The 17,547-nt window shown below is 41.3% G+C and overlaps 1 protein-coding gene across 5 annotated transcripts in view; it reads left to right on the top strand.

Annotated features, from left to right (window-relative positions):
* Window positions 1-17,547, top strand: part of si:ch73-383l1.1 (receptor tyrosine-protein kinase erbB-4) — a 227,842-nt gene that overhangs the window by 137,454 nt on the left and 72,841 nt on the right. For all 5 annotated transcript variants that reach the window (XM_035677527.1, XM_035677528.1, XM_035677526.1 and 2 more), the window contains exon 3: window positions 3,645-3,831. In XM_035677527.1, coding sequence (XP_035533420.1) covers window positions 3,645-3,831 — 187 coding nt within the window. The remainder of the gene's footprint in view (window positions 1-3,644; window positions 3,832-17,547) is intronic.

Here is a 17,547-nt window from a genome sequence, read left to right as displayed (position 1 = left end):
TGTGTGTGTGTGTGTGTGAGCAATCAAGGGTTCATGCACCCTGTTCGTACAAATTAGCCCTCCCACTCACCTTCTTAAGTGTGTTTTTTTTCTGAGAGAATACAAGGGAGAAAACATCAGTTTCTCTGCTCACTGTCCACCTTGTTAAGTCTGAGCACATCACTCACAAGGCAGCGGTGGGCAGCTTCTCTGAGTAGCATCCTTCAGCTTCTGTGTTTGTGTTTCTGAAACTGAGCGCAGTTGATGAGGCAGGAGGGGAAATGCAGGTGCTTGTGTTTACTTCCCTCCGGACCTCCCTCCTCCTTGTCTCTCTGCTTCCTCCTCCTCCAGCACAGAAGAATGCAGATAAATATTGATCTGAAAAAGCTTTCAGAAAAAACAATTTATGGCAACGGAAGGAAATTAAATACTGTCAAAGCGAAAGAAAATTACTGAGAAAGGGCAGAGTAATCCTTTAATTTAATTAGGTAAATTACAACAAAAAAAACCTTTCTAAGTCTTTTTTTTTCTTTCTTCTGCCTGTCCTCTCCCTCTTTGCTCTCCCTCGCTCCCGCTGGAAGGCTTTCCTGCGGTTGCTAAGCAACAGGGAAACAGTTTTTCTTTGGTTATGCCAGCGGGTCCCGGAGGCTGGCAGAGAGAAGGGGGCACAGTGGAAGTACTGTGGAGTCTGCCAACAGCCGAGTGCATGCCTACAGCTGGGTCGGGTTGCGGATCAGCCTCCCCCATCGCACTCATATCGCCCCTGGTAGGCACCTGGGGGTTACGACACAGTTAATGATAGCAGGGAGAGCTCACAAGGCACCCCGGCCCCCCGGCAGTAAACACAGGGTCACTGTAGGGTCACAGTGATGAAACGGCATGACTTCGAACTACAGGGGCCAGATCAACAAGAACCCTAGAGAAGAAAGTATTTTCTATGCGCTTTGTTTTTTAGACTTTAAATCACAAGTTGTATTGAGTTGCATGAAGTTGCCCAACTTGCTACCTCTCTAACAAACATAAAAAAATCACAAAACATATTTGACAGGAAATAATTTCACCAAGGGGTTTTTGACTGGCAGCGAAGTACCTCACAATAGAAATCCTTTTTACAATAAGTATGCTAATCAAAGCCTCCACTGAAATGGATTCTATTGCTCTTTTATTATGTTGTTCTTTCTCTCTCCAGGTGATTGACACATTGTAATCTTGCTAATAAGCACCTCCACTGTCTGTTTCCTTCCCATTGTGTTAGTGTTACAATAGGCCAACTTGGCAGGTGTGCGTGTTTGCTGAGCGCTCAATATAGAAGCAAATCTCAGTTACCTGGTATTATCCTGAAATGCAGGCACTCCAAATGCTGTGTCCTAACTGTCAGTCTCCACTAGCGTCTCCCAGGGGTCAGCAGCCAATCAAACCTTGCATTACTCATTTCCACCCTCTCTCCTAACCAATCATCTGGCCTGTCTCTGGCCATTAGGATGTCTCTATAGCTTCTCATTTCTTCAGAACCCTTTCCCTGCCCTGTTGCTGGATATTTAGAATTCCCATAAATTAGATATTATTATTTAATTATCATTAAGAGTTTGAAGGCACGTCAGTGTTGCCTGGTGCCGCTTTGAGCTCATATGCAAGACTTCAGTATAAACCAAATAAACAATGTTTAACCCAGCTCTATTGTGTGCACTGGTGGGAAGCCAGTGAGGGATCATATATTTTTGCTGCATTAGACTCCTGCTGGTTGGTCTTGGCACCTGTACAGAGCTATGTGGGGTAATCTCATGCAATTTTTAAATCCTCTAGGTGATGCCCCCGTCTCCCATGTGAAAACACATGGCTTTGTATGCCACATTTCAAGAAAGAAAAAGGTTGAAGGGTCGATTCCCAAAAAAGAAAACAAAATGCCACAGGAATAAAATGTGTGCTTGCCAACTGCTGCAAACTAGGCCTCCATTGTACAAGTCAGTGTTGAACCTTGTAAGCAGATCTGCTCCCCCCCTCCACTTTTGAATGTAGTGTTCTAATTAGGCTTGTCAGTGGTGGTCGGTAAAATGTGTTAGCGTGGCATTCAACAGCTGTTGTATGTGTGTTTGCGGGTTTTTCTGTGTGTGTGTGTGTATAAGTAAGCTGCTGTTTGAGTGACTTATATGAATATTGCATGGCCACAGAGATGGAGTTGTTGCAACAAGGGACGACACACACATCCAGTGCATGCACATATCCACATCAGGCTATGTTTATCTGGCAATAATGCTGTATGTGAAGATGCTGAAATGTATTGATCTGTCAGTCTGAGGAGGTTTTTTTCAAATTTTTTCTGTGGGGCTATTATCTGTTTATGTGATAGCTTTGTCTCGTTGACCTTCAACCCTCATGTTTATTTTCTTAATTTTTCCGTAGAATTATGATAAAAATATTCAAAAATTCAAAGTGCTCGCCTTGGCCCCATCCTTCAGCTTGACTCTGCAGCTGAATTAATTTGCCTCATCAAGTGCATAACACAGAGGTAATCAGCTTTTTTTTACTTTTTTTTTTTACTTTTGAGAAGGTCAATTGATGCACGATGAGGCAGATAGTTATGGTCTGCCATGCTCTTCAGCAAGGCACTCAGACACACATATTAGTCAGTGTGCCTGACTTGGGCATTCAGCCAAGGCCTATTAGCTTGAACCAATGCCAAATTATTTTCTTCTTTTAGTTTTAGAAGGTATTAAATGACACATAACTGAGCGTTTCCATATGATGCCTTTAACATATAGGCTATAAAATCAAGTAAGTCGAATACAGCACCTTTAAATCGCTTATTGGCTCTATACAAACATCATACTTGCTATAGTATCATGGCTTCTCGGGACCTAAAGAGCATTTGAGAGAATGTAATCAGTGTAATAAGTCTGCAATTGAGCTGACATTTTAATCATTTTAGACTGTATGTCCAAAGTTTTCATCAGCTTGACATTTCAAAATGCAAATAGCATGCTCCGTGTACAGAAAATGTGAGGAATGCATTATCACCTGTTTTCCATGAGTCAGATATGGCTGAAAAAAGTCAGTTTGGGAAAACTGCAAATAAAGAGATGAGTTGAGATGTGGATGTCAGGGTGGTAAATAATGTATTCACTTGTGTTAATCCCCAACAACTTCTTAGATTAGTGACTTAAGTGCTCTGACAATCATTTTTAACTAAGAGTTTGGGGATTTTGTTTTAATTTCCTAAATCAAATGGTGGCCTATCCTTTTCTCAACTCTATTACCAGACAAAAAACATCCATACAGTACAATTCTGCAAAACCCCAGGTCAGATTTGGATTATGCCAGTATTTGCACTTTGCATCTACAGCAAAGTGGTTAATTTTAGGAAAAGATTGTGGTTACAGTTAATAAAAAGGCAAATAAACACAATTATAGGTCTGTTATGGGACTCAAACTCAATCTCCTGCATAAAAGTACACTATTATTTATGGGACACTAACATTGGAGGTAAATTGTTAAGTGCAGAATGTACATTATACATATAATTATTGGGATACTCTGATGATATTGTCTAGACATTGCTCAAGAAAATTAAATATGAAATTGAATTGTCATTACTGTTTTCATCAAAGAATGCCATCAAATTCGTTAAATAATATTAAATATGCTTCTCGTATTTTTTCCCCTTGCAGTCAATCAGAGAAGTGACCGGCTACGTGTTGGTGGCTCTCAACCAGTTCGACTACCTGCCGCTGGAGAATCTACGGATCATCCGCGGCACCAAACTGTACGAGGAACGCTATTCTTTGGCCATCTTCCTCAACTACAGGAGGGACGGGTACTACGGCCTGAGGCAGCTGGGCCTGCGCAACCTCACAGGTCAGAATGATTGCATGAGCGTTGGCGTATTTAATGGTGCATGATGAACACATCAAAAGGAGTAAATGCAATTTTGTCACTTGTTCTTTTGTTTCACTTCCACTCTTAAGAGGTAAATTAAGTAAATAAATAAGAATAAAAGATGCATAAGAGCACCACTAAATTACACATATCAAATCATTGGAGAATTTTTTGCAGTATGAATGAATTATAGAAGCTTTTTGTGAATTAGGGATACATTTTTCACCACCCTACATGCCATTCTCTGCACCATAAATGCTTGTGTTTGACTTGTTTTTACACCCACAGATTTAATAGTGCCTTTTTAATTAAGTCACAATATTGGAACTCAACTTTTGAAGCTACGAATCTACCCTGGCAAATTAATCGTTTGGCTTGCTATATAGAGGGATCAAATGTCTGTGAAAAGTCCTATTTTCCCGTTAATTACATTTTTGTTTACACACTCAAAAATAGGCTTCTTTCATGGAGCAAGTTTTTTGGAGGAAGTGGTTGTGTTATGTTTTATGTAACAGCTGTTCTTTTTTTGTCATCAGAGGGCATAAGCTAAAGCGGATGGCGTTTGTAAAGGGTAGCTTTTGTCTGCATTAACTTTATCTTGGTATCAGACCTTTGAGTCATGACCTCAGCATCAGTTAATCTTTGCCATTTTGGTGTTACCCAGTGGTGGATTGACCTTCCAACTCCAGTCAGAATAATAGAAGCACTATCTTCTGTTACAGGCTTTAAAATCATCTTTTAAAGAACCTGCTTCACTGTATTCCTGCTTATATCTCCTCTGGCTGCTCCCCAAATAGCCAATTTCCTCATTAGCTATATATATCATATATATAATCCTCACAAATTGTGATGCTAAAAGGTTCACTCATTTTAGCACGTCAGGTGTTGCCTTTTTTTTCGGTCTTCGGCTGCGGCATTACCATCGCTCCAGGAGAGAAACTCAAGCCGTCGTAGGATGAGGGACAACTGTCACATGCAATCTTAAGAGAAGCAGTGGAACTCAGTCTTAAGGTCACTCTTTTTTCTTTTACAGCATCTTTTGCTCTATTTGAAGCCGTACTGTCTAGAGTGACAGGGAAGATGGTAAACAGAGAGAAGCTGTGATATGGGATGAAGGTCAGGAATGAAAACCAAAGCCAGATGACAGTGTCCAAGGCTGTCAGTGTCAGCACTTGAAGGGATGTACTGAATGTCTGAGTATATCGCTGTCATACATGTTGAGTGAATAAAGTAAAAGGCACAAGCAGGAAAATTAAGTTATTCCTTTCTTAATAATAATAATAAATATCCTGCACATTCGGAAACTTGTAGACAAGATCACGATGGAGAGAATGTGATGCCTTTTTGTGTCTCTACACAGCATTCTCGTGTCTTTCATCAATTTGCTGGATTTCTGTATGGCAGAAAAACACGAAAAGAGTACTGCTCTTCCAGTACAAATGGAGCTAAATCTTTTAGATCATCTCGCAATGGCCAATGGAAAAAATCATGTCCAACGCGTATGTCCTCCAAAAAACAGCCAAAGAACAAAGACAAATGCATGAGAAGCTGCCAATCTTTCTGACAATTTGTTCATACCAAGGTATTGGAAATCATTTTTTTATGCTTGTTATGATTTAAAAATTTAAAAACTGCTACATGTGGCACCTTTGAGGTTAGTTTCATGGCATGATTTTGCAGAGGAGATGCCAGAGCATGAAACAAGGAAAGGGTATAAATCTGGGCTCAATCCCACCATGGACCGACCACGTGGTACGTGTCCTGAACTGCCAAGCCACCAGGACGCCTCTGCTGTGTCCCCCTTTGTTGTATTTTGCCTGGGGCTTCTTCTCTAGCATCGATCTGCCCGCTTTACACTGCTCTCCTGTGGGCATTGCAATTTATCCTACATCCATCCTGCCTTCCTACTGCAGGCAATTCTGTGTCAAATGTTTCACAGAGGAACCAAATTAATTTTAGTGTAAAACAGAAGTTGTGTGTCCTGCAGTCCCAACCGACATTTGTAACTTTTTGGAAGCTGGAGCAGAAAAACAGCAAATGCTCAACAAGCACAATAAAATCTTAGACATCAATATTGATAAGAAAAACCCATCAGTGTTGAGAAGGTTGGACAGCAGAAATTCTTCCTAGGCTCTTATGCCATTGACTTTGCTGTGGTGTTTTTGTGATTGATGGCAGGGGATCAAATAGTGATCCATATTAAAGCACATGACAGATTTAGTGTAATAAGCAGCATTTTATGGAGTCTGAACACGGTGATAAAGGGCCCCTGGGAGTTTTAAGGGCATGCTGACACCCTAAGCTGGTAAAGCGATAGGGCGCCTTTCATTTCGACCACCCCTACAAAGAAAGGAAGGCCTAAGTGCACCTTCATCCCTGTCTGACTCATGATAAGTAACACATGTTGCTCTTTTCTGTATTCTATTTTTTCCCTTCTATGTGCCTGTCATTCTTCAGATTGCACTAATGAATGCTTTTTTTACAAATAACTGACTGAGAGCATCATAAACATTATGTGCAGAATTTACCCCTTCTTGGTTAGTAGGGTTGTTTTTTTAGTACTTTCTTTCCTTTTCTTTCATGAGAAACAGCTTGAGTGTGCTCACTTGTACTCCAAGGGATTTTGTTACCCCCAAGGTGAAAATGTTGCATGATCAGTGTCCTTCATAACCTTCCAGGAATGAGGCAATGATCCAGCTAGCGGACCAATATTTCTGTGCTGTTTTCTGCTTTATAGAATGAACAACCAGCTAACATACAGTAAATTTAGTAAAAAGATCAGGATGTTTTTCTTTATGTAACTGGAAAGGCACAGTGAGAAATGCAAGTGAGGTATCTTCAAATAATCCTTTCTGGGTGCAGTAAGGTATCCCTTGCATTATTTATGTCCACAATGCATAATCTACATCTCTGAATTCCTCTTATTTTAGTGAAACTTTTGGAGACTGTGTTGATCCTCTGAGGCAGAATTTACCTCTGCTTCACCGCTGTGATTCAGGCTCTCTACCAGCCCCCCCGCCTGTCTGGCTGGCACTCCACACATCTCATTTTTTAGCACATACTGGGGATGGGTGCCTCATATTGATAGTCTTTAGTCCATACTATCTGATCCCATTGCACCCCAATGCTGTAATTAAGCCATATCCGACCATGCATATGGATCAGTGCTCTTCCTCTTGATTCCCTCCACTCCTCTGCCTGGGACAAAAAGGGATACACAGTGAATTCTCTCTTTTGAATAGGCTCACAATTAGGCTAGCAGATTATTCTCCCATGCTAATGATAATAAGAAAGCTACTATGCACACTTGCTTAAATTCATATATGATGAAATGTACTTATTTGTAATTTATTTTGCAGCCTACCACCATATCTAGAGGGGATGTACGTGCCCAAATGAGAATATATTCAGCATTTCTCACTGCACACAATACATTAAACAACAGCTTCACTGCTACTCTATTCCTCTGTGGAATCACCACACAGTGGGAGTCCACAGAAAGCATGGAATTCAATTTAGCTGTGGAGTCGGTATGCATACAGCGGTGTGGTCTTTATTGTAGCAGGGTTATTGTAATCTGTGTTAAAGAAACTCCTCTGATACCGACTTGTTCAGCTTCACCCTATGATGCTCATGCAGTTCCTTGTAAGCTATATACCCTACAATGCACATACACAACTCATGCATCGACAGCCACATGAACTGTGAGTGCATAAATATAACATGCCTCGCTAGACACGGCAGTGCTAATCACCCCATGCTGCACAGCAGTGGTGATAATAACCACCATAGGACTCTCAGCTGATGAGGTGGCGTGTATGAAATGGTTTTCGGATCCAGATTTCCCTTTCTTTGCTTAAGTTTTGCTTTGTTTGTGAGATTTTTTTTATATATTTTTTTTCTACGCTGTGAAATTGCCCATTTGGATGGTGGCCAAATGGCTCAGCATGCCCCAAAGAGAGCTCTGACTCCAACTTCCCATCTGGCAGCAATGCCCCCCTTCCCATGCTTGTGTGCAGAAAGCAAAGCACCAGTTCTGCCATCCCCTTTCTTTTTTCTATAACCTCTCTGGCTCTCTCACCTGTTTTGCTTTCCTTAAGGCTCACTGGGACTGTAGTGACACTGCTGTGGCTTCACAACCTGGCAACAACCCAAAGATCCCCTAATTTAAAGCTAATAATTTACTGCTGCTGTCTCACTAATTGCAGCATTTTTGTGAGCATTTTGAATACATTTAGCCCAAATTACCAACAGCAGTTGCTGCTGAGATGAATTGATTAATAGACTTCATTATAATTAACCCCATGTGCATCTTCATTTTTAGAGCATGACTATTGATTTATCGGCTCACAGGCATTCTAAGCAGTTTCTCATTTTCAGAGTCACTCTGCTCAGCTAAATCAGAACAAATGGAGATTTTTATTCATGATTAAGGAGATTTGCAAAGTGCTGATGGGAGGGAATCACAAGGACTGTGACCAAAGCACTGATATCTACAACAGTGTCAAGTCATACCCTATACAATATGGTTTTATTCAGCCGCACCAATTGTCTTAAGTAAATATTTCATTTTATGACAATCAGAAATATCTAAAAGTTCGAGTCTCTCAGGAATTGACAATTAGCTAACTTAACTGTGTTACACACTTAAAATTGTGTAGCACTGCATTTCACATGGAGACAGCTGACTGATGTTGCCTTTTTATGCAGCCAGGCCTCCATTTTTACCCTCATGTTCAACTTAAATTGACACTTAAAAGGAATCTGGCTATATACATGTCAGGTTTGAGGGGGAAAAATGCATAATTCCCTCTTTGTAAAAAAAGAAAGAAATGCATGGTAATTGTGTTTGGAATTTGTGTTTAAAAAATGACTTCCAAGGCCTCTTTATTTAACATAAAGCTTGTGGTGTGATCTCCAAAAAGTGGTGTAATTACAGAAAGATCAAATAGAGCAAAAGCGGCTAATGCTAATACCCACTCTTACTCCGGACTGTTATGAGGAAGAGGGAGAGTAGAGGGATGGGGCCCATTAATAATGAATTCAGTGTCATCATTAAGGCGCCAAATGATTAAAACATATCTCCCATCTTCAAACGCTGCTTTGCTACCCCAGAAAATGCTGCAGTCGTGGATGTGCAAAGCGAGCAAGCCCTTCAGTCTGCTTGTGAAATAAAGTTTTGCTTTTTTTTTTTCTTTCATCTTCACCCCCTTTTCATTGGAGTGTTGAAACACCACAGCACCAGCATTCCCTTTTGAAAACAAAAAAGCACTCCAATGTTATGTAATGCAATGCAACCCATAGAGCTTACATATGATGTCAAGCCAGGTTGGAAATCTTTGTTGCACATTCCTGAGTCTTCTCAGTTGTGTTGTCACCTGGGGAAAATACAGCCCAACCAAAAGAACCACAATAACCTGCTGCCTGATGCTGCTCAGTCTTCTCTAAAGAACAGAAGATAATGCAGCAAAGCACATCTCGTTAAAAAAAAAGGTGACTTCCACTGACATGAAGACACACAATGCGATGCCATGTCTGATGGATTCTTTTCTCACCTCTTTAGTTCCCTTTTTTTTCACACTCTTGCCCCCAGAAGTCATTGTAATGCCATGCCCGTGCTCAGTTTATCTGTGTTGTGCTGTCAGACTCTGTGCTGCCGTTGGTGTTTTTTTGTTTAAATCCTTTGACAAAGAGACCCAGGGGGCTTTGGGTTTGTCTCCATTAGTGGCTGTGGCATGTGTAGAAGGAGGGCAAAATGATCTGTAATGGAATGGTAATAGTCCCACAGGACAGTGTGTCTGCTGCCCTGTGCACCACACTCTGATGTTAGGGTTCACTTCCACGGGCTGACACACTGTGTTCTTTAGGTTAGTTTTAGCTGACCCTGGCTAAGTGAGCTACCTACACACCTGACAGAACACCCCCAGTGTGCAATAATGGCTCTTACTCCATAATACTGTAGAACAGAGCAGGTGCAAAAACCTAGGGCTTAGCAATGGGCAGCTAGAAAGTCTACCAGTAATGTCTTAGGTAAACCTGAAGCAGTTCTAAAGAATGTCAACAGCTTACATTTATGTACCAAGATAAGTTGAGTCAGCAGAACTCTGCAGCAGAGACTTGGCAGTGATGATAATAAAGATAACTTCCCCAAGGGGAACTTAGACTAAGAACCTACAGGTGGATGTTTGGTGGAGGTGATGACCAAAATACTTTTCAAACTGTCACCTTTAAATAGCTCATAACTTGCCATGCTCCAAAGGTTTAGGGTGAGGGCCTCGAGGTTAGTATGTAGAAGTTGTGGAAGAGGAAGAAAAAGTTCTGCCTGAAAAGCTCATTTCAGGATAAAAATACGCTGCAGGCAGATGGACAGCCACCTAGGGCCTGGTCCTGCTCGAAGTTTTTCCTTGCCGCTGTTGCCAAGTGCTTGCTCATGGAATTGTTGGGTCACTGTAAATAATTTATGAAAAAGTACAGTCTAGACCTGCTCCGTATGAGAAGTGTCCTGAGATAACTTTTGTTATGATTTGGCCCTATATAAATAAAATTGAATTGAAAACTACAGACGCATTTATTGTCACTGGTTTGAAATATTGGCAGCTCAAATATTTGGTGACTGAATCAGTATATTTAGGGATATATCATAAATGTGGATATACAAAAGTGAATGAATGGTGTATGCTTTGCACTGCGTTTGTCTTTGCTGCTTGACTTTGGCAAGATTTTTTATGACATTTTTGGGGTCCATTATTTTTTAAGTGCGAGTCCGAGCCTCTCTGGAGATCTGTTGTGTAACTTCCACTCCAAACTCCAAATCCATTAGAGTGCCGAGCAGGGCCAATTATTATCACTGATGAATATGTCCGTCCACAGCAACTGTTGAAGAAGTCACAAGGTAGAGTCAGTAACAGGGAGTAGTGGAGTCATGCTGGACTGGCTCACATAGCCTCACACTAAATACACTGTAGATCCAGATGGAGGCAATTTACTGGTCATAGTTGATTTGCTGGTGTGTGTGTCTGTGTCTGTGTCCCAAATTACCCAAGTGGAGGGATGAGTGCTGCAGCTCTGTGCCAGAAAATGACAAATTGCCCATTTAGCCCATTGTAGGTGTCAATTTTAATGCAGAGGGTTAGCTCTGTTTCCGACACTTCTTAAAAATTTTGCTCCATGAAAATATGTAATGAGCCTGATTTGAATTACAAAATGCATATCAGATGAGCAGCGCGTGCTTGTGTGTATATGGTCATGCAGTGCAGGTGCTCAAGGACACTCATATTAAGGTTCTAAAGGAACCTTTTTCTTTTTGCTTTCCGGACTCAAGAGTGGACATTTAATAATAGCACACATTTCAAGGTATGAGTGAAGCTGCTCAGCAGTTCTACTGTCTTGATGACTCCCTTACGGTCCACTCACAGTGCCCTCTAAATTTTATTTTGATGTTCTGAGCTTGGGCAATTGTACCAAAACACTGTTTTCAGCACAATAACAGAGCAGAGAGTGGGCTAACTGTCGAGGTAACTCCACTGTAAAACAACCTATCACTGCTGTTGTAGAAAAACAACATGGGACAGCAATTCTGGGGGTTGTTTGTACCTTGAGACTGAACCTGACAATTTATGTGATGAGTGAGTTGCTTGACCTCTGGGTTACTCAGACCTATTAAAATCTAAGTATAGAACTTTGAAAACACATGAATGGTATAAAGTACTTTTTTGCACAATTGTGGCTTTTTTGAGCTTTTGGTTTTAATTGATTTTTAAAGCTGCCGAATTTGCTAACTTGACAAAAATAAAAAATGTGCGTGCTTGTGAACAAAATGTTGTATTAACCAACTGGTCCTGGTTGGGTGCTAATAGATTCTCCTCTCACCAACACATACACACGCGTCGTTGTTGATCACTGATGACCACTGCTGTTTGATTAGTATTCAGCAGCACTCTCATCTCTTTGGCTGGCTCTTTTGTTTGCCTGCGCTGATTGGAGGGCCTCTGGTTAATTTAGATGCAGGGAAGCGGTGACAGAAGAGGGCTTATTAGGGCTGTGAGCCCATCCCGCCTCAGAGTCTCCAGTTCCATTTTCATTTGCCTCCATTATTGAATTTACTGGCTTCTCATTCGCCCTGATTGCATTTTGTGTCACCTCTAAGAAAAATAAAAAAAAATCAGCCTCCCCCAGAGGTTCTGTGACACTCAGAGGAGAGACTTACATTATGATAGTAAAGTAATGAGACAGGCAAAAGTTTTGAGATTGATACTACAATACTCTTTTTTTTTTATCCTTTTTTAAATTTTGAAGGATTTTCTTTGAAGACTTTTTTATTAGGTCTGAAGCTGTATTGGAGCGTATCTATGTTCCCCAAGTTTCCTAACCCCCTAACACCCTAACCCTACCACTAACCCTTAAACTGGGGAACACAGGACCCTGGAAACATAGAATTGAGGCATGCAATTGGTGTCATTTTTATTTTCCCAGTTTCCTCTGTTCCCCAGATTTATGTGGCACATAATGGGAACATGACAAAGGGCGCTATGGTCCCCAGTACTAGAATCAGGAGTATGGTTAGGGTTAGAGGGTTAGGGAACTTAGGATCCTGAAAACAAAGGTACGCTCCCCTATGCCTGTGGCTGTATGTTGGTAAGAGAAGGACATAGAGTGTGGAACCTCACCAAAAGAGAAAGGGAGTGTTTATGTCTGTGTGTGTGTGTGTGTTTATAAGACAGAGAGGGAGCTTGACAGACGGGTGGAGCTAGAGTGGGTGGAGGAAAAGAAGAAGAGTGATGGCAGGGATTCACTTAGCATCCATTGAAGCTTTGAAAGTAGAAACAACTGTGTCATCACCGCCTCCACCTTTTAGCTGCCTTCTCCAGCACCTACACGCTTTCCATAATCTCCTAATGTGAAGCGTTTTTCATAAGGATTCATCGCAAAACAATATCATTCGAGACTGCAAAATTTAATCAGGGGCTTTAAAACACAATTATGGTTATCGGGGAGGACGCGGCGGCAGCGCTTCGGATCTTGGTGGGAGGCAGGGGAGGGGTTTGGGGGGAGATGGAGGGGACCTCCCCCGCACTGTCTGCGCCTTAGCGCTCCTATCCCATTTGTCACCAAGCACAATATCTCTTTGGCTGGCAGAGCTAATAATGGAGAAGTGGGGAAACGGGACTCTGGAGACCCACCTCCGCCTTTCCGTGAAGATCAGATAAGTTCTCCTCAAGTCGCAGGCCCCCGAGCCACTGTGGATTTGCTCGTAAGGATTGTATCATTTATAAAACACAGCGCATCCCTTTGACAGCTTTTTAGGTGTGTGAATAATGCATCTCTTTATAAAATGTGCAGCTGCAAGAGCAAGATGTTCCCCCTACTGTAAAGTAAAAAACGCAGCGCTACCCACTTTACACTTTGAAAAGTTTGTTTCATTTTGGTCAGTCGTACCACCAAACCCTATTGTGCTGATGCTTAGCTTTTTTTCGTGCCCCAAACTAGTTGCCATTTTCTGTCTCTATTATCTCCGCGATCTGCAGCCATTTATCTACCAGCGGCTTGTTTGCAGTCTGGCGACTTAACAGTTATTCATGGGATTTGAGAAGTCGTTTTCACTTAAGAAGCTACTTTCTCAACAGCCTCTATTTTTTTTTTTTCCCTCTTTAGAGTAAACATGCTCGGAGGCACTGTACATTGGAGCACTTCACAATTAAATACAGATGGTTTTCTTAGGGACTGACTGCTTGTTTTCCAGTCCAGTCATGTGTTTACCTCAAATCACTGGGTTTCTCAGTCTTACTGTAAATTGGCTGAGGAGAGAAATCCACAACTAAATTTAAATAAATAGGAAGTTTGACACGCACACTCTGACCCTGACACACCCATTGCACCAAGCAACTGCGTCCTGTGATTTCATACACACACAGACATCATCTCCTACAGAATTCCCACGTGTAACACTTGTGTCTCTTTGTTCTCTTTCTGCTGGAGTGCAGTTCATTTGTGACGGCGTATTGTGGCCATTCTAGCCATAAGATGAAAGAGACTTTTACACTAGTGTGGGGAACTCTGCGCTTTATTGTTCCCCCGGTTCGACTGAACCTGTTGCAGCACTGTCTCGTTGTGTGAAGTTCAAAGTGCTTTGTGTAAACCTCAGTGCCGGTTGGCTTAGAGTACGGGCAACTTCTGCTCTCCTGTCTCTGTGTTATTTTCTTTAGTCTGTTTTTGAAGGATTAGGCTATTTATGCAGTAATTTCTATAGATGGTTATCCTAAACACATTATTGAGGGCTCAGGACAGCTACAAGAACTTAAACACAATCTTTATGTCTCCCTGTTTCGTTAACTTTACTTCATTGGCTCTCATGCGAGTCATTATTTTCCAGAGTCACAGATTTGTTGCGGTTTCAGTAGTGTAATGTTTCGTCGGTGTTCCCTGAAGAGGTTGCACTCTAAGAAAATGAAGGCAATTTGTTTCATTCCCCACTTCGGCACCTTCTGTCATGCCAGCTGTCTGCGCTGTGTCACAGGCCACACAGAGCACCAGGAACTGATGCATGTAAATGACTGCAAAGAGCTTACACACATACCGTAAATTCCCAAATAAAAGCCCGTCTTCAAGTAGTGCCTTGGCCTGCTGGGTCCTCAATAAAGTGACAAAAAACGGTGCCAGAAGACTACACTAGCCTTTGATGAGAATACAAAGATGTTTTACAAAGAGAAAAGAGCATACACCTTATCCTGAATTTATGAATAACAGGATAACACAGAGGACCTTTGCAGCACTGTCCAATGAAAATGGGAGCAGATCAGAAAACAGCAAGGCATCTTACAGGGAAATTAGGAGGTTAAGGCCTGTCTCTTACTAGCTTGTTTCAAATGAAGCCCTTTCTGCAATTGAGGTAAAAAAAAGGCCACTATATACAGTATGTATGCACTATAGGTCTATGAAGAATAACATTAACTATTAAATGACTGGGACTTGCTGGGATTTCTACAAAGAAGGTACATTGGACTTCCTTTTTACTTTGGAAAAATTACATGGTGCTCCCCTTGGGGCACCCTGCATTTCTCTCTCAAGCTCTGAGTGATTAATTGGCATTTAAGAGGTAAAGCCTCGGCTTAACTCTCCAGCTCTGCCTACAAATGTGAGGCTTTGTCGACCTGATGCAACAGAGCGCCAAGATGCTTTTTCGCTGTTCGACAGGAGGTGTTTATCAACAGGCATTTGTACGTCTGTGCGCAGCACTTGACATATTCACTTGAGAATTTTAGAGGTACTGGATATAATGTTCTAATTTGCCTGCACTCTTCTTTTTATGTTTGCATGGGTATCGAAGGGCTTTTCTGTGTTTGTATGTGTGCGTGTTGGTGTGGCTCAAGAAAAAGGGGGCATCCGACTGTGAAAAGAAAGAGTGATCATCTCGATTTCTCTGTTCCCCGTGCTCAGCAAGTCGCCCATCACCGGAGTGAGAAAGTACATTTCATGCAGGAGGGGATGGGTGGGTCTGAGGGGTGGGTGCGTGGTGGAGGCCGACAAGGATGGAGGGATGATCCTAATAAAAAAACGAGCATACTGGATGGCCTGGACGCACTCTGCTTGAGTTGTGTGATATGTGACACGCCCGCCCCCGAGACAAGACAATAACGGCAAACTCATGGACTCATCAGTCGAGGACAGATCACTATTACGGCCTTATTCATCAGCATAATTAGAGAGAGAAAGAGATGTGGGACAAGTGGCTAGCAGCACTGATGAAAGCTCATCAGCAGGCTCCCTATAGAGCTATGGCCACTGATTGGTGCTGGGGCCATCATTGCCTAGAAACTACTTCAAAATAGGGTCTTCTTGCTCTGATGAACGACAGTAAAATGAACTTAATTGGCTTGCAAAGGCAGCTTAGCACAGGGACCATTTTACTTCCTTAACAATCCGTACACTGATTGGTCTGGACTCTATTTTGAAGGTGTGTGACACACAATACAAAAAAATAATCACAATCGCGTACCATGTTGACTCTTAAAATTTTAATCTTTGATCTTACCTTGAGGTTTTAAAAATGACTCCGTAGCTTTAATTTCTTTTTCAATCCAATCCAAGGTCACAGGGATATTGTAAGGGCACTCTGACTCTCTTTACACTCTTGGGTGCTTCTGTTAAAGCCTATGCTGATGGCCCCACTGTTTTTTCTGTGGGTGAAAGTGGCAACTAATTGCAAAATGCAAAATATGAATGTAATACAATGGGTGTGAAAAGGTTACTTCCTGTTCCCCAACATTACCAGGTTTCCTCAAGTGTTAAGTCATTCATTTCAGACCAGTGTTTTGCCCTTTAATTAGTTAATTTATCAGCTTTAATGTCAGCCCACAAGCTTGTTTCAGTTGTGTAGTTTTATTTGTGTTCTACAATGTTATAATTGGCAAACCATCAGAATGACCAGGGATGGAAAGATCACCCAGTCCTGACATACAGTGAAATAGTCGAGGATAATAAGACAAAGTTTATTCCTATTTGTATCTGATATTGTACTCTGTGCTCAAACTCAATTTGAGCTTGGTTGTAAGTTAAACCAGAAGTTTCCTTTTGGTTTTTGACCTTTTAAAAAAAAAAGCAATGTCAACTTAGAGCTACAATAGGTAATATTACAGAAGCATTTTTGTTATATTTGTTGAAATGTTCTTTACATCCCAACAACAATAATGAATCAACAATTTAATAAATCCAATACTGGCTTTAGACAAATAGTGGCTTTGGAAGAAGGCCTGAAGGGAGAGGGTGGGGTTTTTTCAGTTTGATGCTTCTAAAATCTCTTTTAGAATCTCTTGCTAGTTTCTCGAACATTACCTCCCCTAGCTTTAAGACCCCTTGTCATATGATGCATATTGTATATACTTGTGACCAGTTCAGCCAAACAGTGAATTAAAAAGTAAGCTTAACATTCTACAGTAATGCATTTGTTTTATGAAATGTGGGGGTCCCAACCCCAATGTTGTGAACCACTGAGCTAAACAATAAACCTAAAAAAGACCTAACCAAATTGGGGAATTTTTATTTAGATGAGGCAAAAAAGGTACAAATGTGATTAGCTGTTTGTGGTGGGGAGCATGTGGCAACCCAGTATCTGGGTTTCGTTTCTTAATTTCAGTTTAATTTTAAGTAGATTTTTATAAATTTCGAGTAATAAAGCCCCACCTATTCCTTCCTTTTTGTGTGGTTCCTTTATGTACTTTTACAGTGCCAAAAGACAGTAAATGCATTTCATGAGTGGTGCTATTAAATAAAGTAATTCATTCATTCATTGATTTTTTTCCGTTTTATATGATAAGATTCTCCCAATCATTTTCTCCTCCTCCAGTGATCACCTCATATCCTGCTGCACAGTTCCACATCAAATCTAATCACTGATTCTACATGACGCTCCAACTTTAGCTCAGTGAGATTATTTTTTTCCTCCACCACAGCGAGACACTTTGTTCCACGGCCAAGAGACATGTAGCAAAAAGCTTCACTGGAGACAGTCTTGAACCAAACATGACCTGAGCATATGGCAGCGTAGCCCTCAGCACACACATAAAATGGTATCGCTATTCATAGGCATGTTTTCATTTTTGTATAATCACCTGAAAATAAGAATTGTTATGTTTTTGTTAGAATAAGATTTTTATATCTGCAGATGGTGTGGGTGGCCTTCCATGGAGGCCACTATGTTGA

This window comes from Morone saxatilis, unplaced genomic scaffold (genome assembly GCF_004916995.1).
Source record: "Morone saxatilis isolate NCDOM2014 unplaced genomic scaffold, NCSU_SB_2.0 Contig6, whole genome shotgun sequence".
Lineage (NCBI taxonomy): Eukaryota > Metazoa > Chordata > Actinopteri > Moronidae > Morone > Morone saxatilis.
This window is presented reverse-complemented; position numbering and strand designations above follow the sequence as displayed.